The 22,570-nt window shown below is 40.8% G+C and overlaps 1 protein-coding gene across 4 annotated transcripts in view; it reads right to left on the bottom strand.

The window, feature by feature from the left end:
- Positions 1 to 12,495: 12,495 nt before the first annotated feature.
- The window catches only part of CEP170B (centrosomal protein 170B), a 68,452-nt gene continuing 58,377 nt past the window's right edge, over positions 12,496 to 22,570 (bottom strand). For 2 of the 4 annotated variants that reach the window (XM_075282632.1, XM_075282630.1), the window contains 6 exons: positions 22,419 to 22,457; positions 21,763 to 21,903; positions 19,058 to 19,146; positions 18,800 to 18,893; positions 17,377 to 17,428; positions 12,496 to 12,734 (listed from right to left, as the gene is read on the bottom strand). In XM_075282632.1, coding sequence (XP_075138733.1) covers positions 12,496 to 12,734; positions 17,377 to 17,428; positions 18,800 to 18,893; positions 19,058 to 19,146; positions 21,763 to 21,903; positions 22,419 to 22,457 — 654 coding nt within the window. The remainder of the gene's footprint in view (positions 12,735 to 17,376; positions 17,429 to 18,799; positions 18,894 to 19,057; positions 19,147 to 21,762; positions 21,904 to 22,418; positions 22,458 to 22,570) is intronic. The other 2 variants (XM_075282629.1, XM_075282631.1) reach the window with 1 other exon arrangement.

Raw genomic sequence — 22,570 nt, 5'->3', positions numbered from 1 at the left:
ATAGTACTCAACTGCAATATCACCCATATGAATTCAATGGCCCTCTATATCATCAGCGAGTTCACTAGCGCCAACTCCAGGCTATCAATAACCAACAACCGATGGGTCGTCTCTGTTAAACTAACTCTACGAGTTTTTACTTCAAAATTACATCAAAGGCTCATCAGAAGTGAAAAATGTATGATCTTCTACAAGGTACAATCACCTAATTCAATCCTCCCTACGGAGTCCATCCGTATGTAGGTGAGAGTACCGGGGATCACCAACAGAGCCGCCCGGAAGAGCAGTTTTAACTGCAGGTTAGAATTGAGGAAAGGGCCTGCCATGACATGGATGAGGGACTCTGTAGGGAGGACTGAATTAGGAATCTGCGGCAAGATAGGGCACCTCGCTTTTTTTTCCGCTACTAGCTAGCGGAAAAAAAGAAGTAAGCGGCTCCCATTGAAGTAAATGAGAGCTGTTTCTGGAGCCAGATTCCACCTCAAAATGCTCTCCAAAATACTCTGTGTGAACATACCCTTAGTCTTCCTAGTCTAAGGCAAGAGTGAGTCAGTAAGCATCTGAAAGGGCCATAGGAAAGAAATAGTCCACAGTGAGGGATAGGTAGGAACTAGAGATGAGCGAACACTGTTCGGATCAGCCGTTCCGAACAGCACGCTCCCATAGAAATGAATGGAAGCACCTGGCACGTACACTTTGCCGGCGGCCAGTCGCCGTGCCAGGTGCTTCCATTCATTTCTATGGGAGCGTGGTGTTCGGAACGGCTGATCCAAACAGTGTTCGCTCATTTCTAGTAGGAACCTAATACTGATTAAAAAAAAATCTGTCAGTACAGAGAGGCAGGAATTATTTGTGTTTAACTGTATAGTGGGTCCCCAGTATGGATTCCACTGGTGGGCCTACATTTACTCATGGCAGTGGTGGTGTGAAAAAACTCAACATCAGCTCTCTCATAATATTATCTTATGCAACAAAAGTATTTATCTTCTTTCCATAGGAGGGTGCATTCACACTGAGTAAACGCTAGCTTATTTTGTAGAGTAAAATTACACTTGTAAATTTTGCTATCCCATTGACTTCAATGATATTTTTTTACAAGTGTAAAAATACGCCTGTAAAAAATACGCCTGTAAAATGTCATTGAAGTCAATGGGATAGCAAAATTTACAAGTGTAATTTTACTCTACAAAATAAGCTAGCGTTTACTCAGTCTGAATGCACCCGGACAGAGGAACACTTGTAATCTTGGAAACAGGGTACAATATTTGCTTTGAGAATGTAGTCACGGTGGATGCACCAGACATAGTCAAAGTATAGCATTTGACAATCTACAATGCCCCTATTGGATGAATGGAGAGGGGAGCGTGTTTTCATCCAGTTCTCATGTATGTCTTAGGATCAATGGAGTCTCAGTGGTCAGACCCAATGATCAGTAATGTATGCTCTATCGTGTCGAGAGAAAATAAATATATTTCTCAGGGCAGCTCCTTAAAAATCTACTATAATTTACTATACAATGCACATGAATGGGGTATTCCAAAAATTTCACACTATTAGTTATCCACATTTGAATTTTGCTGCAATTTTACCTGCTATTTCTATAGTGGTAAGTTCCTCTACATATAACTATAGCCCGCAGCAGGATATTCGGTGACATACAGGAACAGGGTCTAAAAAGGGTTAATAACTCCTTCGCTACATTAGAAAACACCAGTGTTACAAATGTCTGGCCTTGGGACAGATTTTGCAATGGGGACCAGGGACATCAAATTGTAGTGTTTATATTAAGGCATTATGTACACGACCATGTGTCAGCCATGTTTTTCACAGCTAGCATATTGACCCCTTCATTTCTATGGCCCCATACAAATGATTGTGTATTATCCCCATGTATGTGGCAGTGAGCTCGGTCACAGCTCAGGAGAGGTCTGATTCCTGACAGTTATGTGGCCAACTCTCACTGTTATCTATGAACGGAGCAATGGAGTCACGGGCCACACACAGATGTCCTCCATGAGTCACAGCCATTTAGTCAGAGCCTGGCTACATGAACATGGTCATATACATGTCGCCTAAGGGTAAGTTCACACGGCGTAAAATGGAGTGTATTTTGGAGTGTAATTTTACACGTGTAAAAAATTTACGTGTGTATTTTGGAGCGTTTTTTTTACACGTGGCGTTTACGGAGCGTTTTTTGGAGCGTTTACGGAAGCGTGTTTTTCTACACGCGTAAACGCGTGAACTTACCCTAAGGCTGCAAGACCAAGATGCTCATGATTTTTCTGAATTAAGTTATATTGTCATAGGATTCTTTAGTAAAGTGGAGTTGGTCTGAAACTTGTGATGTAATATGGCTACAATGCTGTCCATCTCATCCTGTACTTGCTCTCCTGAAATGGATCCAAACCTTGTATGTCCATATGCAAGCACACCATCAAAGACATCTGGTCACTACAATATACTACACATACAATATTTTTTTTTTTTTTTTTTTTAAAGAACATAGCACATACTTGATTTTACAGACATCTATAAAGGCAATGCATAAAATACAGTTTTGTGTTTTTTAGTCTGTCTTATATAAACCCGTATGGGTATTATCTCTGTGATAGCAGTGCTGATAACCTATGTGTGAACAAGACCTGAGCCATTAAAAATATTATAGGACGTTGTATAGGAAACCCAGCATAACAGGAGTGGCTGGCCATAGAAACCAATCAGAATCCAGTGATCATTTTTTTCAGGATAGGTTAGAAAATGAAAGAAGTGATCTGATTGGTCGCAATGCAGGGTCTGTGCATAGTACTGCTCATAAATGGGGGTGCAAAATAATAATTACATGGTACTTACATCTGATAGTCATCCTGAACTGTCTGCATATGTGGTCACAGGAGGGACTGTCTACTGTATAACTGAGTGGTCAAGAGGACTGTCCACTACTGAAATGGTCACAATAACTGTGCACTGAATCTACAGTATATGTCCTCACAATGGCTGTATACTACAAATATTGTCACAATAACTGTGCCCTGCATCTATAAGACCTCACAATAACTGTGCCCTGCATCTATACGTCCTCACAATTGCTATATACTACACATATGGTCACAATAACTGTGCTGAATCTATATGTACCCACAGTTACTGTATACTACACATACGGTCACAATTACTGTGCACTGAATCTATATATACTCACAATGGCTGTGTGCCTTCATTTATATGCCCTCACAATGGCTGTATACTACACATACGGTCACAATAACTGTGTACTGAATCTATATATCTTCACAATGGCTGTGCCCTGCAGACTTCCTTACAACAAAAGCAATACCTGCTGTGTATAGTCATTTACTAGACAAAAGCAATCAAACACCAATCTCTTACATTGCATAGTCAGATGAGATAGGTATTAGATAGAGTCTCATAGAAACCATACAGTATAAAATAGTACAACAGTATTTCCAATGTAGCTTCAAGAACTTAACATGGGAAATTACCAGATAGGTTAGAAGGTATAAACACTGGTTTCGGTAAAGTGTAAAGCTTCACAAGGAAGGCTATGTTCACATCTGCACCAGAGTCTCCATTGGAAACTCAGGAGCAATGCCCGCCGAAAACTGGCATAGGAAAAAGTCCTCCACTGGTTTCAGTTTAAGAACAGCCGCCACCCTGCAGATCCCATTGTGGCTCCATATGTAATCGCTGTTTTACTGTTTCACCTCTTGGGGTCACTCGACAGACCCAAACAATGGAGAAGCAACACTACTGTGAACCTAGCATAAGAGAAATAAATAAATATGAATACAGATGTCTAAAAATGTAAATTATTTACCTCATTGTGTGATAGGAATGTTTAAGGCCAGGGCCCCATATAGTATAAAGTCCCTGCAAAGTAAATGGGATTCTAGTAAAATCCATCTACACATTGCAGAAAAATACGCGTGGCAGAAATAGTGCAATTTCCAAAACCGTTGCATTCTTGGAAATCGCAGCATGTCAATTATACCTCCAGAAACGCCGTCAGTTTCCCTATAAGTATAACTGAAGCAGAAAGTTTAACTTTCTGTGGTGGTTTTAACTTTCCGATGTGGTTTTTCCCGCTCACTGAGCACCCTGGGAGTTCTCCAGGGCCAGCAAGGACCCCCGCGTCATACCTCCAAAACGCCCCTCCATTGCTTGTACCCTAAAGACCTCCTCCTACACACGTCCTATACCGCCTATATATCCTGTAGTTTCACTCTGGGCAGTTGAAATGCCGTGCATGCGCAGTAACACGCCGTTCTGAGCGGTACAGCGCATGCCCAAGCGCCATTTTGTTGTAGAGAACTGCACAGTCTACTACAAAATATTGCTCAGGCATGCGCAGTACCGCTCAGAATGGAGCATTACTGCGCATGCATGGGATTTCAACCGCCAGGAGGGAGACTACAGAAGATATAGGCAGTACAGGACATGTGGAGGAAGAGGTCTTTTAGAGTACAAGCAACAGAGGGGCGTTTCAGAGGTATGACGTGGGGGATCCTCACTGGCCCTGGGGAACTCCCAGGGTGCTCAGCGAGTATTATTTGGAGATATTAGTTACCCATTTTTACTAAAAACTGGGGGGGGGGGGGTCTTTGGCAGAACTGGAGGCAGCACCTGACCATTGTGGGTTTTTCTTTCATTAAATGAGGGGTACCAACAATTTTGTCCATGTTTGTATATGCGCAAAAGGACTATTTTATTCACAGATTCATATGGAACCTGTGAGAAAAAAAAAAATAATTGTGGCATTGCATACCTTATGTGTGTATTTTTTCCCCAGACACATTACTTCCAGAGGAGAAGTATGTGTGTCATAGAGCACCATACACTGGCACACAGAGGGCCTATGTGCCAATGATACAGACTTTTAGGGACTTACTGTAGTGTGCTGAAATACAGGATCCATGCTGCACCTTTGTTGTATACGGCGGGTTCACACCTGCGCCCGGTCTCCACTTTGTGGGTTTCCGTCTTCTGCCTGAGATTCCCTGACAGGAGACGAAAACCCAGCAGTCAGTGTTCGCCCATGACCGCCCGTGAGCGTCTTCTGGTCTCCGTGGCAAAATTGTTTCTTTTTAACTGGACACAAAGTCCTACATGTCCGACTTTGTGTCCAGTTAAACAAAAAACGATTTTGCCACGGAGACCAGAAGACGCTCACGGGCGGACACTTTGCAAACCCATTCAAATTAATGGGTTTGAAAAGTGAGTGCCAATTTTCATCTCCTGTCCAGTTTCTCGGGCAGAAGACAGAAACCTGCAAAGCGGAGATCGGGCCCAGGTGTGAACCCGCCCTTACCATTTTTTGGGGTTCTTTTTTGATCCTCATCACAACTGGGTGAACAGAAAAAAGTAAATAAATACAATATAGCATGAAAAAGAATGATTTATTACATATTTTATGGAAAATTAGATAAAATAGTAATCTATTTTGTTTCAAAAAACAAACATTTACCACTTTTTGAACATAATGTACACATAAAATGAAAATAAATTAGCAATCAGAATAAACAAAGGATTGATTCATGTCATTTTTATCCGTCAAATATTGGAGTTACGGCGGGTGGCGAGAGAAACAATTCAAGTCTTACAGCATCTTGTGTTTTATTATTGTCAGGTTGCGTCTGTGTACCATGCAAATGGAATGACCTGGTGAATAGTTCGAAAAATTAAATAAAGCAGCAAGACAATACAACCAGATGATGTTGCAATGCATAGCATCGCAAGCCCTCTTCAACTGAAGTGTGTATAGAGGCACAATATTTTCAGCATGGGCCACATCTAAACCTATTTAAAAATGTCACTAGTCTTGTTAGATTTGACACAATACCAACAACAGGTTTTGTATTTTCTAAAAGGCAATATACAGAGTACTGGAAAGCATAAGCAGAATCGTCTCTCATGCAGTATGAACAGAAACATTTAGTCATTTACATAAAACACTTGTAAAGAATTGTCAATTTTCCACTTGTGCAATAACAAAAATACCACATTCTCATAGAATATTCTTGAAGTATTAATCAAATCATTCCATTTTTATTACATTACTCTTTATCTGATATTCAAGTACCCAGGATGAGAATGAATCCTAACGTGTCAAGAAATAAATGCAAACAAAAACTAAAAGAACAGAATAGAATAAAGCATGTCATATTAGAAGTGCAACAATCAAAAGCACAGAAAATATTATGAGAGCAAAAAAAATAAAAAAATTTACTAAAATCAGATGGACTTGTCTTAAGGCATCTTAGATGCATTAGAACAGATGACAAGAAGGACTGGGGAATAGACTAGAAATGCAGCAATGTGAGATGAGATTTTTAAAGTACCATTTAGTACCTTATCGTATCGTACCTTAAAGTGCATGAATAAACTACCGCATAAGGAGGACAACATTTTTTCCCGACACTAAATAATCTAGCAGGTCATCAACTCAGTGAAAATCAATATTCTAAATATAAAGGAAAATTGGCATCCTTGTATTAATACAGTAATAGGGCTCATGCACAAAACATTACATTGCAGTGTTGTACACATGTGTAGCATGGAGCTCATAGAAGTCTAACGGCCTACGGTGTACTAGGACATGGAGGCTTGCAACAATAGTAATATACTCCATTGCACACCACATTCGGCTGGTATTCTTCTGTAGAATGGCTCCCAATGCAGAATATAGGCACCATACATCAACACGTGTTTATGGGTCCATACCCATAAGCTTTTCTGTGCTTCTGTACAGGGTCTGTTGTCACATTCAAGAGCCCTCAGGAATGGTTTTAAGATAAGATGGAGACAAAGGATTGCCCCTTTTCGCCTAAATCAAATAATCAACTCGTATCTACTACTCTGTTGAGTAATCGCTCCACATCTCAATGGCTCCAGTTAAGGTGACTCACAGAATTGGCACCTTTTGTCATATTTTTTAGCCACTTGGTTGCTGGTTGTGCTACACTATAGAGAGAATCCAAGTGAACACACTGGATCTATATCCCAGCCATAAGGTTGTTAATGGTTTTCTAGCTAAGTGCCAAAAATGGTATGGTCTATAGCAGGCATGTCAAACTCAGGGTACCCCGAGGGCCAAATGAGTAACAAGAGGTTGTTGCAAGGGCCGCAGACAAAGTTTTAGACTTTTGTGCGGGCCGCAGATGTACAAAACTCACGATCAGCACTTCCGGCTCTTCATTCATTGGCCTATATCCCTGCATATGACCTGCTTACATGATCAGCAGCAGCCGACCAAAGTACACACGTCATGGATTGACACGGAGCTAGTCGGTCGGCTGCTGATCACGTAAGCAGGTCATAGGCAGGGATATGGGCCAATGAATGAAGAGCCGGAAGTGCTGATCGTGAGTTTTGTACATCTGCGGCTCGCACAAAAGTCTCAAACTTTGTCTCTAAAGTTTAGAGACAAAGTTTGAGACTTTCGTGCAGGCCGCAGATATGCCTGTAAAGGGCCACATGCGGCCTCTGGGACGCATGTTTGACATGCCTGGTCTATAGGCACTAGCTGAACACCCCTCGCAAAGATATCATTCAAGGAATGAGGTATACACTGTACACTGTATACTTGTACCATCACGGTCAACTTGAAAACATTCCTCAAACAAGTAGGCTAAACAATAGCCGTGTCATCTATGTGTAGGTGAAGGCTGAACTTTAATATACAGCTTGGCTTCCTATTCTGAAAGCTGGAAATACAGCACATTGTAGCTGATTCATAGCTGGGAATTAGTGAAGCTTAAAATACAATCTTGTGATTCTGTCTTTGGCTCAGTTCCACTGAATAAACACAATGCACAGTAATTACACTTCTGACTTAACTGCGATGCACAACTCATCCGTGATGCTACAGATATTAAAGGAAAGGGCAAGGGGGAGATGTACTCACACAGTTGTTAGTTAGCAGGTGCCGACTACATATTTCATACACAACATTATAATAAACAGCATTGTACCATTACATGTGTGTTGTGCTTTATAGTTATTCCAAGTTATTCTGTTCTCCAAACATTCAATTCATGGAAAAAATCTGTAAAATAATGGTTAATAGGATAACATAAAAAATGAATGAGGTTGATCAGAATTAGAGCATGGCTGTTTTCAGTGTCACACGAGTCTACAGGTTGTGAGTTAGTGTAACCCATCCGCATTTACTTCAATAGAGCTGAACGGCAATACCTATAGGTAAATATGGTGGTGGGGGGTTTCTGGGTGAGAGCAGCCATGTTTTCTAATCCAGTACACACCCTTTAACATACAAAAAGTATATGGCACTTAAATAAAAATACTCGGCCAAATACTGTAGATGTTTTTTGTATTGGAATGCTTAAAACTCATCTAGGTATAGCCACCATACTTTGACAAATACCAGTCTGAAATGGCCATGAGGAGCAGGGTTTTGATATTTTCCTATTAAAAATCTAATGCACATACATCAACAATACAAGGTACAGATCAGCACATTGGTCTGTTGGTGGTGTTTGTATGATATATATGGATCTAATTTAATAAGGAGCTCTAAATTCCGAAGAGGAACTGATGCTTGACATGACCCTGGAAGGGAAGGCTTGCTTCCAAAAATATAATTTACTTGGGAGTATCTCATAGTTTGTTATAGTATTCTCTGCAGTTCTGTACACAAGAAAATAAAAATCACATTCAGAATGCTATCATTTAGAATATTTGCAAAGACTCAAGCTCAATAACAGAAGTTCTCCAAATGGAAAATGTTTTACAGAAGAAGAAAATATAAAATAAATTGCCCATATTCAAGAAGGTCTTGAGAATTTGTATACAGCTTTGATGAAGGGGGATCATTGGCTATGGCCACTGGGGTTTACTGGTCTAGTTCTTTTGAACATACACTTTATTTTAATGTGAACTGTACATATACACAGAGTATAAACTGACCTTATAGCCTAATTTTACTAAAACCTACAAAAATACTATCGTCCCTAGTGCCGAGCATAACACAGTGTATCTAGAGCTGACCCGATGATCTAGAATGCTATTTAGGCTAATGGTCAATGTAGCAAAGTGCAGCAAAAAAGGAAACAAAAAAACGCAGCACAGATACATTGCGTTTTTATCCTTGCAAAGTTTTGCTCTGCGGACTTTCTGCCCCTATTATACCTATATAGAAAATGCCAGCATTCCCACAGGTATGATTGACATGCTGCTTTTCCACTGCAAATTTTTTCTGCAATGTGTCAATGGGATAAGCCAGTATCCCATCCACTTTGAAGGTACTGTAAAACACTGCATTTTCGCATCATAGGGCTTCAGCCGTATAAGGTCTTCTCACTGGCATAACTTTAGATTGACTCAGGAGTAAGGTCATGTGGAGTTGCAAGTCACAAATGCCTGCTAAAGTTAAAATATATATATATATATATATATATATATATATATATATATATATATATATATATATATATATATATATACACACACACACACACAAATGAACTGCTTTGCAAAAGCGGAAATTTTATTTAGTCGCCTACTGATTGGGACTGTAATAGAATCACGACCAATCAGCTCATGTAGTTTGTGTATGTACTCATGTAGTATGTTAGCCTAATTTAGTTGAAAAAATAAGAGGCTTAACCTGAGGCCCCAATGTAAAACTATCCACAGGGCCCCCACCACCCACATATACCATTCATAATAGTGGGCAGTGGTGTTTTGGGTCTCTCCAGGCACCTGGATGTCCAACTCTGCACCCCATATAGCTATGCAACAGGATCAAACCAAACTCCCAATTGAAAGCTGTGGTTTATAGCATCTCCATGGTCATATAATGAGGATTCTTAAAACCTGCACTGCGTGCAAACGTATTGTCTATGCTGAGAAATATTTATTTAAAAGAAAAAAAAAAAACAGAACCAAACATTGAGTTTTAAGTATTAATTCTAAATTCAAACATAATCCTGATTTTAATTCCTCTCTTAAATTAAATATATAATTTTACAGCTATGTGCAAAATAAATACAAAATATACATAAAAAAAATCTAAAAGAAAAAAAAAAAAGATTTGTGCTCATAACATTAAAACGCAGCAATACCAATCTTTTTACAAACAAAAAAAATTATATTATATATATATTGCAGAGCTATATACTTTACAATTAGTATGACGAGAAGGAGATTTCCATCCCCTAAAACAGCAGCAGGTATCAAAGAAGAAAAAATCCTGTATAGTGAAGTTGGCAAAATATTTATCATGGTTGAGCGTTGCAGCATTTGTTTTCCAGCATGAAGGAGATCAACTTAAATTATATTGTCTTACATAAAAGATAGAACAATTTTCTCAAGACTCTATGAACCTGCTTAATATGCTAGAAAAATATTACACATTTACTAATTGATATTAAAGTTATATAGAACCTTTAATTGGTTCCACAATCTCAAAGAATTAACTATTGAATATCTGACAGATATTTCTCCTGCATCTTCCAAAGTATTACGGGTGAGCCTCTAATACCTATAAAGGGCCCGTTTCACCATAACAAGATTCACTCTTACTTATCAGGTCTGACTTATATAACACACGGCCCTAATGCCTGGTTCACATCTGCGTTTGGTAATCGATTTGGTGAGTCTTTATGGGGACCCCTCAAACGGAATACCGAATGCATTGATAAGCAGTGAAAGCAAACGGACCCCATAGACTATAATTGGGTCCGTGTGCTTTCCGCACAGACATGTGGACATGAAAGTAGATCACAAAGTGCTTTTCTGTCCACATGTTCCATGCGAACACTGCACGGACAGCACACAGACCCCATTATAGTCTATGGGGTCCGTGTACTCTCATAGGCTCTCTACTTGACAATGCGTTCGGTATTCTGTTCGGGAAATTACCAAAAGCAGATGTAAACTAGCCATAAGTAGGAAACCCTCCTTCATAATGTCCATATGCCCTAATAATGTATACAGGGTTGTCAGAATAAGATAACCACATAAAACTGTTATTTTTGTCCCCCAAAAAATGAAATTCTGCAATTTCAATCATTTGTATAAAGGGTTTTATGTGCAGAATAGATCGAAAGGATCTACTGTAATCATAAACTGTGGATCAGATACTGAAATAGCAATGGATGTTTACAAGATTAATCTAAAATAAACCTACAAAATTATATTTTTGGACAAGATTTTTTAGATCTACTTTACATACAGAAGTCCTTTAAAAAAAAATCTAAACTTGGATTATTTCTTTGTTATGAAATCGTTTCAGTTGAATTTTTTGTTAATAGATGACAGTTTTCTATCAATTCTAATATCAAATATATAAGCAAAATGAGGTCCCAGTGGTTTGTATGGACAAGAAAAAAAAAAAAATTTAGTTATGCTTTTCCAATCTGCAGAAACAAACCTTGTCTGGAAGACTGTAAACCTTAAAAGGGGTTTCTGGGTCCCCAGTGTTTTTCATACTGATAGTCTATTCACAGGTCCTCAGTATCTGATCGGTGGGGTTCGTAGACCTAGATCCCACACAGATCTGCTGATATGGCCATAATCTATAGAGATGGATGGAGTTGTGAACATCTCTCCTCAGTTTCAAGCAATAGGCACAGAGTTCCAGCCCTGTTCATTGTAAAGCGGTGGCACAGGGGTCCTGCAATGCTGCACCTACTATTTTAAATAGGAGCAACGCTGCTCCTGGCACCCTAAGGCAGTTGAGAAGCCAATTGGTGCTGGATTCAGATGGTGATAAGATACCGATGACCTATCCCGCAGCTAGGTTATCAATATAAAATCTACTGGAGGGCCAAGAAATCCTTAGGGATTCCACCTAACATGTCCCGTAATTGGATGAACAACAGGCCAGATAGAAAAGCACCAGCGATGAAATAGGAATGTCTAGAATGCACCTAAGAACAACTGGCATAAATATAAATAAAACCAAAATCACAAAAATAAAAAATACCGGAACAAAAACGTGGGCCTTGTACATTACAAAAATGTAATATTTCTTTTCTTTTGTAGAAATATATTTTGGCAAACACAGGTCATGTGACTTTCTTGGTACTACCTTTACCTACCTCTAATAGCAAGGAAAGCATTTCTGTAAGTAAGTGCAATCTAAGGTACAAGAAATATATATGCGTCAGACCCATGAGCATTAAACATTTACAATATGCAGGTCTTCAATTTATGGCACATTTTTTTGGAAGCAAAATCAAATTCTATGTCAAAAAAAGGATTCAAGTAAATTTGCTTCTGTGTGGAGCATGAGCTGGTAAACAGTGCGAACTTCAGAGTAAACTTAACATTCATTTGCAAAACACAGACTTTGTGCATTTGTGAGAACCAAGTCCTACAGACAAGCACAAGTACTTAAGATACCATACCAGAAGCCACATAAACACAATTACAATAAGGGATGTTTATATATAAAAAAAAAATAAAAAAAAAAAATAAAAAAGTGAAATAAATAATCTTAAAAAAAAAAAAAAATCAAACAATATAAGCATCTTCCTCATCTCTGCCAAAGCTGGATTCCGGTGATCTTGAAGAGCCAGAGTTGGACTTGAGCATGTAATTTCTCATGCGGACTGGTTGATGCGACTCTATCTTTGAAACAGAGTTATTAGTCCTAGCTTGGGGTGCTGAAGGATGAATGACAGGAGAGGTTTTCTTGTTAGTAGAAGGGATGACCTCAAGGTGTCCGGCCGGGTCAATAATTGCATTTATAACTAAGGGGGAAATAAAACATTATTGTTAGGACACAAAATAATATTTATTTAATAGTGACCTACTAACAATCAAACATCAGTGGAACAGCAAGAGGAATAGATAAGTGTTGTTCACCTTGTGTGTGCGTTTTTTCACCCTTTTTCCTCCCTCAAAAATTAGTGATCACAATAAGAGATGAGTGAACAGTAAAATATTCGATATTCGTTTCGAATAGCTGCTCAATATTCGACTATTCGAACGAATATCAAACCCATTATAATCTGTGGCGAAAAATGCTTCGTTTCAGGGGAACCCACAATTCGACTCAGGAGGGTCACCAAGTCCACTATGACACCCCAGCAAATGAGGACAACACCTCTAGAATGCAACTGGGACAGCAGGGGAAGCATGCCTGGGGGCATCAAACAAGCCCAAGTCACTGTATTACGTCGGAATCCCTGTCAGCTTGTGATATGCGCGAGCTAACTTTTTCCCATAGTCACATCTAGAGCTGCAGTCACTATTCTGCTGTTACATCATGTCTTATACTCCACACAGCTAGTTCTACTACATCTGAAATATAGCAGGGTTCAGCACACAGTCAGTTCTGCTGCATCTGAAAGTGTAGTAGAGCTCAGCGTGCACATCTGAGATCAGACCACAATGGAGACTGCTGTAGACCGATCTTAGACTCTGCCTCCTCCGGCAGAACCAGCGTTGATTGGCCGAATGCTGTACTCTGTATGGCATTCGGCCAATCAACGCTGGTCAATGCATTCCTATGGGAAAAAGTCAGCTTGTGCATATCGCAAGCTGACAGGAGTCCAGAAGAGATAGAGCCCCAAAGAGCTGGGTGAGTAACACTCCCCCCCCCTAAATAAAGGTAATCCCTAGCTGACCCTGCCAGTACATCTATTCCTGTCTCACAGTCACATAGTTCACAGTCTCATATGACCCGGATATTAAATCCACTATTCGTATAAAGTGGAGGTCACCTGATTTAGCCAGCCAATTACTTTTTCAGATTTTTTTTCAATGCCTCCGTTGTTGTAGTTCCTGTCCCACCTCCGCTGCGCAGTTATTGGTGCAAAAAAAAACCACCAGGGAAGGTGGGAGGGGATACAAATTTTTAGTGAGTTTGCCTTGTGGTATTCGATTGGAATCGAATACCTTTAACGGCCTGATATTCGATCGAATGCCCATTCAATCGAACGGTGTTCGCTCATCTCTAATCACAATATTAAAATGGTATAAATAAAATTACAACTAAAAGACTACAACTTGCCCTGCAAGAAAAGATGCCTTATGCACCTACATTACATTGGAATACAAAAAAAACCCCATATGGGTGGAAGAATAAGGAGAATCTTTTACTGTACATGAATGCTTGAAAAACAAAAACGATTAAGAAAACTAAAGGGACCCATCACACGGCGTAAGCGTGCCGCTAATTTAGATACGTATACACGTGTCCGAGCGCGGTGCTTCAAAACAGAGCCCATTGATTTCAATGGGAAGAGCACATATAATCGGCATATACGCGCGCTTCCCATTGAAATCAATGGGTTCTGTTTTGAAGCGTCGCGCTCGGACACGTGTATACGTGTCTAAATGAGCGGCGCGCTTATGCCGTGTGAAGGGGCCCTAACTTATGGCCGGTTCACATCTACATTCGGGGTTTCTGCTCCCGTCTTTGCATGAAAAATGCAGGTAGAAAAGCACTACAAGCAGCACTTTTATCTCCGCATTTTTCGTGCAGAAACCACACGGACCCCATTAAAGTCTATGGGGACCGTGGTTTCCTAAGGTAACCAATTTTTTTTTAATGCGGACTAGGTTTCCATTCTGGGGTCCCCAAGCACACCCCCAAATGAAAACCAATGTGCAGATGTGAACCAGGCCATAGCGGAAAAAGTTAAATATGGCATAGGTTAAAATTTTTCTGCAAGGACTTAAAAAAACAAAACCATGAAACATACATTCAGTAATGTTTTACCATAGATGTTCCCATGTGCTTATGCACGACCTAGGTGGAGACTTAATTTAACAAACATGGATTTACAAAAAAAAAAAAAAAAAAAAAGTTTAAAAGCTCTGCAGGACCCAAAACATCTTAAATAGCGATGAGCGAGTACTATTCGAAACTTCCGTTTTGAATAGCACGCACCCATAGGAATGAATGGACGCAGCCGGCACGCAAGGGGTTAAGCAGCGGGCCGCCGGCAAAGTCTGCGTGCCGTCCGCTTCCATTTATTCCTATGGGTGCGTGCTATTCGAAACTCAATGGCTTACTACTAGAGATGAGCGAACACTAAAATGTTCGAGGTCCGAAATTCGATTCGAACAGCCCCAGGAAATGATACCAACACCCTGGAATGACACTGGGACAGCAGGGGAAGCATGTCTGGGGGCATAAAAGTCACTTTATTTAATGGAAATCCCTGTCAGCTTGCGATTTTCGCAAGCTAACTTTTCCCCATAGAAATGCATTGGCCACGCTGATTGGCCAGAGTACGGAATTCGACCAATCAGCACTGGCTCTGCTGGAGGAGGTGGAGTCTAAGATCGCTCCACACCAGTCTCCATTCAGGTCCGACCATAGACTCCGCCTCCTCTGGCAGAGCCAGCGCTGATTGGTCGAATTCCGTACTCTGGCCAATCAGCGCTGGCCAATGCATTCCTATGGATTCCTATATTCACACTCGGCTCTGCTACATCACACACTCGGCTCTGCTATATCAGATGGGCTGACCGGCACATCAGATGTAGCAGAGCCGAGTGTGCACACTCGGCTCTGCTACATCACACACTCGGCTCTGCTATATCAGATGGGCTGACCGGCACAACAGATGTAGCAGAGCCGAGTGTGCATCAGATGTAGCAGAGCCGAGTGTGCATCAGATGTAGCAAAGCCGAGTGTGCATCAGATGTAGCAGATCCGAGGGTGCACTAGAACCCCTGTGCAAACTCAGCTCACGCTAATAGAATGCATTGGCCAGCGCTGATTGGCCAGTACATTCTATTAGCCCGATGAAGTAGAGCTGAATGTGTGTGCTAAGCACACACATTCAGCTCTACTTCATCGGGCTAATAGAATGCATTGGCCAGCGCTGATTGGCCAGAGTACGGAATTCGACCAATCAGCGCTGGCTCTGCTGGAGGAGGCGGAGTCTAAGATCGCTCCACACCAGTCTCCATTCAGGTCCGACCTTAGACTCCGCCTCCTCCGGCAGAGCCAGCGCTGATTGGCCGAAGGCTGGCCAATGCATTCCTATGCGAATGCAGAGACTTAGCAGTGCTGAGCCAGTTCTGCTGAACTACACCGTGTGCCAGTCAGCCCATCTGATATAGCAGAGCCGAGTGTGCTCTGCCGGAGGAGGCGGAGTCTAAGGTCAGACCTGAATGGAGACTGGTGTGGAGCGATCTTAGACTCCGCCTCCTCCAGCAGAGCCAGCGCTGATTGGTCGAATTCCGTACTCTGGCCAATCAGCGCTGGCCAATGCAATGACAGGGATGACAGGGATTTCCATGCAATCAGCCTATCTGATATAGCAGAGCCGAGTGTGTGATGTAGCAGAGCCGAGTGTGCACACTCGGCTCTGCTACATCTGATGTTCCGGTCAGCCCATCTGATATAGCAGAGCCGAGTGTGTGATGTAGCAATGCCGAGTGTGCACACTCGGCTCTGCTACATCTGATGTGCCGGTCAGCCCATCTGATATAGCAGAGCCGAGTGTGTGATGTAGAAGAGCCGAGTGTGCACACTCGGCTCTGCTACATCTGATGTGCCGGTCAGCCCATCTGATATAGCAGAGCCGAGTGTGTGATGTAGCAGAGCCGAGTGTGCACACTCGGCTCTGCTACATCTGATGAGCCGGTCAGCCCATCTGATATAGCAGAGCCGAGCGTGTGATGTAGCAGAGCCGAGTGTGAATATAGGAATCCATAGGAATGCATTGGCCAGCGCTGATTGGCCAGAGTACGGAATTCGACCAATCAGCGCTGGCTCTGCCGGAGGAGACGGAGTCTAAGGTCGGACCTGAATGGAGACTGGTGTGGAGCGATCTTAGACTCCGCCTCCTCCAGCAGAGCCAGCGCTGATTGGTCGAGTTCCGTACTCTGGCCAATCAGCACTGTCCAATGCATTCCTATTGGAAAAAGTTTATGTCACAAAAATCACAATTACACACCCGATAGAGCCCCAAAAAGTTATTTTTAATAACATTCCTACCTAAATAAAGGTTATCCCTAGCTATCCCTGCCTGTACAGCTATCCCTGTCTCTTAGTCACAAAGTTCACATTCTCATATGACCCGGATTTGAAATCTACTATTCGTCTAAAATGGAGGTCACCTGATTTCGGCAGCCAATGACTTTTTCCGATTTTTTTTCGATGCCTCCGGTGTCGTAGTTCCTGTCCCACCTCCCCTGCGCTGTTATTGGTGCAAAAAAAGCGCCAGGGAAGGTGGGAGGGGAATCAAATTTTTTTGGAGTTTGCCACGTGATGTTCGATTCGAATCGAACACATCGAACAGCCTGATATCCGATCGAACATGTATTCGATAGAACACTGTTCGCTCATCTCTACTTACTACATTTTACGGAGCGTAACTCCGTGTGAAGGTACCCTTAAATAAAAGTACATGGAAATGGAGCACATACCTTCCAGCTGTTTCTGAACTCTTCGCAGAACTTTCAGAATAGAACTGATTTCCTTAAAAACAAATGATATAAAATGAGCCAAGTAAGACATTTCCTGAACTATTAAAAGTTTTTACCCCATAAGGGGTCAACCTAATCTTAAAGCCCATCTCTGCCTGCTACCCAACAATTCCCTCACACCTCCCTCTCCATATGCAGATCACACAGAATCCATTTAGTCCCATAAATTTCCCCTTTGCCTTATTCTTCACACTTTCTAAACATCTAGAGAGAACAATGAAAATGTTGCTTTTAACATTTTTTTTATGGTAAAACAAACAGTGGTTGGCATTTTAGGAATGCTAAACCATAACAAATTTTTTTTTTCTTTTTTTTATACTTGGCCTAGGTCTTTTTACATGGGGCAAAATGGTCAGGATTTTGATGTAAAATCCTGCTAAAAAAACGCCTCTCATTAAAATCAATGGGAGACAGTCATTTCCTTTTTTCTGTGAGCAGTTTGTTCTCGCTCGCGGTAAAAAGACACAAGCTGCCCTTTTTTCAAGCGGATTCTGCAGGCGTCCACCTCGCGACACCACCCTCCGGACTAGGCCCATTCATTTCGGCCTAATCCGGAGAGGAAAGCTGCAACGAGATGCCAGTGCACTGCACCAGCATCCCGTTGCAGCAGCCATCACGGAATGTGTACATACGGAATCCCGAATGAACTAGCCCTTAGGTATTGTTATATACAGGTGTCTGTATTAGTAATAGTGGTAAGAAAAAAAATAAATACATTTTGGGTAGTGTTTTAGGTTGACATGTGTGCCCAGCTCTACCAGGTCCACCAGCAGACCCGAACGACGATGGTGAGCTAGACTGCTAAAACAGTGATTACCCACCGACACCGGGTGTCCATCAGGTTTCCCGATGCAGTGAAAGGTCCTACATGCAGAACTTCTATCTGCCAATATCTGTTTTAGTGAGTCTTCAATGGAAAGTCTAAGGCAGATGTGAACTTAGCTTCAGCTACGGTGATCGGGGAAAACAATCAGTGAATTGCCATAAACATAGCATGGCTTGTCTCCGTTGAGCAGTGTCCTTGTTCACTGAATCTAATTAAAAAACAGAGACAATTCCCCAATATATTCCACTTGGGGTAGCTATCCTCGACCTATCAATGATGACCATTAAATTAGGGCAGCAGGTAAGTATCCACCAGGTTCTGTCTTAAACCAGTCTAATATTTCAAATACCCAGCGAACAGAACTTATTAGTCTACAACCCGCTTCATATGTACTGTATGCTGACAATACTAGCTCAGCCCTACACCATTGTATATACTTATTTCACATTCCCTATCTGTCTGTCATCAGGGAAAATCTCGCACATTCAATTATTTCCCCGGATGACGGGAAACTCCATTTAAGTGATAGATATTTACCTTGTTAGATGTTTTCAGTATTGGCACTTCATTTTCAGAATTAATTTTTGCTTCAATTTCTTCCCAACTTTTTTCTTTATTCAAAAACAGCACTCTGGTAAAAAAAAAAAAAAAAAAAAAAAAAAAAAAAAAAATGCACACATTATAATATAGTCTTGAAAAATATGTACTGTATATACATATATATATATATATATATATATATATATATATATTTATTAAGTAAATACATATATTAAGTAAATTCAAATAACCTACTTCATTTTTTCAGTAAGTACTTCTGTATTGGTACAAATTGTATGTGACAGCTGTGATACAGGATTCAACATGAGGTTGTCAAATATTACCTGCAACATTTAAGAAGAGATATGATCATTTAATAAGATAACACTGTATGACATTTTGTGACAACGTACACTTCTTCTCCAATATCTACTTTCTCTACTTTTGTAGCTCAAACAAGACAGTAGCTTGTATTTATGCAAAATCTGGGTGGTGTCACTTGTGGGTTATTGTAACTAACAAACTGGTACACAGGTCTTTTAAGAAGGCTGTACAGTGCTGGAGACCTGGGTTCAAATCCCGCCAGGAACAACATCTGCAAGGAGTTTCTATGTTCTCCCCGTGTTTGCGTGGATTTCCTCCCATTCTACAAAGACATACTGATAGTAAAATAAATGTACATTGTGATCACTATATGGGGCTCCCAATCTACATTTAAAAAAAAAAAAGGCTGTTGTCAGGGGCGTAAATACCACAGCGGTAGCGGCTGCCACAGGGCCCGGGACATTAAGGGGCCCGGTGGGCCCCTGATTTTATTATTTTTTTTAATAGGCCATTACCTGCTGGAGTAACTCCAGCAAGTAACGGGCCCTATTTACTTACCAATTCACTCTCCTGTTCACGGTTGCCGGCACTTTCCCTTCTGTAGAGGCTGTGAGCAGCAGTCGGAATCAGCAAGTGATGCCGCTGTCCTGCAAATCCCACATACACAGTCATCATTCTACTCGGGGGACTTTTCAGACCCACTGAGTATAATGATGGGAGGGCTAGGAAAGGTGAGGGAACATAAACAACACTGTTACTTACCTCTCCAGGCTCTGGCAGGCCTCGGGCCTACTTGGTGACGTCCCAGACGTCACCTGGGCCAGGCCTGTGTCATAATTCGTCGCCACGCAGGCCTGATTCAAATGACGTCTGGTCCATCATTGAAGATGGCCGACATCAGCAGAGAGTGTGCCGGAGCCCAGGAGAGGTAAGTAACAGTGTTTTTTTATGTTTGCATCCTCCCCTCGGTCTCTGATTGGTATACTCTGGTGTGTGAAAATGGGGAGCCATGTTAAATGTTGGCTTTGGGGCCCTGCCATTCCTAGTTACACCACTGGCTGTTGGTTTTATTGGGGAGCATCACTGTTATGAAAAAAATGCTAAGAGGTTAAGTTAAATTTGTTAGATCGAAGATGCCAAGTGACATCTATATGTCGATTTGCTGTTAAGAGGTCCATACTTTATGCTAACCCTATATAAAATATTCACAAAACTTGTTCACAACCATAAATGAGGATACCAAAGATAATAACATAAATGGTAGCAACCAACTATATTTATATGTTTGGTAAACTTTGGTTAAATCATGGAAATGAAAAGAGCAGCTGAAGAGTTTCTTTTAATAGAACAGTTTATGTTTATTGCTCCCCCATTGTCTATGTGCAGTGGTCTGTTCCATAACACAGGGGCATCTCAGCCAATTGACTGGATCCTGTGGAATGGATCACTGCACATGGATAATTGAGAGTCTTCTATAAAGAAACAATGAAACCTCTTACTTGAGGATATTTTACTTTTCTGCTATAAAGAACACACACATGCAATGGGAAAGTCTTCAGGCTCTTTCACTTTTTAATAATTTGTTTTGGTACCAGTTTGCACACAATGCCCCATAATTTGAATGTGAAAATTTTTATAAATTTTTGCAAGAGAAAAAGTTTTGCATGGACATGTATTCAGACGCGTTGCTATAACACTTGAAACTTAGCTCTCCAACTTTTCTGGTAAATTTAATTGATGGGACATTATTTGGAAAGACACACCTACGTCTGTATAAGGTCTCACAGTTGTTACAGCAAAACCAAGTCACAAAGAGGAGAGAATTTACTGTAAAACTTAGAGACAGGATTGTGCAGAGACACATAAGGGTTAGTTCACACAAAGGAATTTGCTGTGGATTTGGGAGCAGATTTCCACCCAAATCCGCCCCCCATTGTTTTCAATGGGAGACAGTGATTGCAGCAGGGCGTGGAAAAAAGAAGCATCCTGCTCAATCTTGCCACAGATTCCACAGCTCAAGACTCCCTCCTGATTAGGCCCATTTATCAGGACCTAATCAGGAGCAGGATGCCGTGATGGAATGCTGATGCACTGCATCAGCATTCCATAGCAGGTAGCCCGCACGAAAATGCCAACAACAGAAAACGAAGAGGAATTTCCTCTTCATTTTCTGCCATGAGAACAGACCCTAAGTGTGCAAAACTTTCTGAAACAAGATTCTCTGGTCTGATTAAGCCAAGGTTGAACTTTTTGGCATCAAATATGAAGGAAGCCAGCCACTTCTCATCGCTGGCCCAGTAACCATCCCTACAGTGAGTGCAGCACCCAAACTTGAACCCATTCAAACATCTCTGGAGAGACCTGAAAATGGCTGTCCCCATCTAGCTAGACAGAGTTTGGGAGGATCTGTAGAGAAGAACAGCAGAATATCCCCAGATTCTGGTGTAGAAACCTTGTGGCATCATACCTAAGCTGGTTAGAGGTTGTAAACTTTTTCCTTTTCAATAAATTAGCAAAAATGATGGGGAGGGGGGTGTTATTGTTTTATTTTAGCACAAGGATGCAACATAACAAAATGTGAAAAGAGTGAAAGGGTTTGAAGACTTTCTCAATGTATGTGAATGTGACTTATCTACCTCTTCCCGGTTTCTAGCCCTTCTCTTCATGGGATCATCATCGCGGTTGTCATTCATGTTCTGATCAAAGTCCTTCAATCCAGCCGAGCCTGGTGGAACTTTCTGATAATTTAGACTTGCCTCTGGTATATGATGAACCAACTGGAAAGGGAGCAAAACAAAGAATTGCACAACAATATGCAATAAATTCTTACTAAAGTTACAAACATATAATGTAATATAATATAATATATGTCCTTCATTTGCATATGCATAAATCAGCTATTTATATGTAAATGATGCTCCATAGCTGAATACCAGACACATATCTGGAAACTATAGAATAACCTATAAGGAATTTACTGCTGACAGACTCACTTTTTAAGGAAACATTCGGAAAAATCCACATAGAACGGATTTTCTTAGGATATCTACAAACAGTTGGCAGGAAAAACCATAAGAACTATTTGCACTGAATTGGCCAGAATTAAATGTATATTTTGCACTACAGATTCTGAATAATACAGTCAAGTAACTTGTGGATTCTCCATATATCAACCATAAACTTTATTTTTCTCATTCATGAATGACCAATTTCAAGCATCTCATTAACAATGGTGAAAAATAAATTCTAAAAACAAATAATAAAACAAAAATGAATAAAATCAGTCATGCACCTGTAATGGGTATGGCCTTTGTGAGTCTCTTTTAAGAATCTGTGTTAAAGAAAGAAAACAAAAAAATAAAAAAGATAAACTCATGGATGTAAAAATAAATGAGAGTCAATGAAAATACTTAATTGACAATTCAATCCAAAAGAAGATTTTTC

This window comes from Leptodactylus fuscus, chromosome 7 (genome assembly GCF_031893055.1).
Source record: "Leptodactylus fuscus isolate aLepFus1 chromosome 7, aLepFus1.hap2, whole genome shotgun sequence".
NCBI lineage: Eukaryota > Metazoa > Chordata > Amphibia > Anura > Leptodactylidae > Leptodactylus > Leptodactylus fuscus.
Note: the sequence above shows the minus strand (reverse complement) of the source record. Positions and strands in the feature narration are given on the sequence as shown.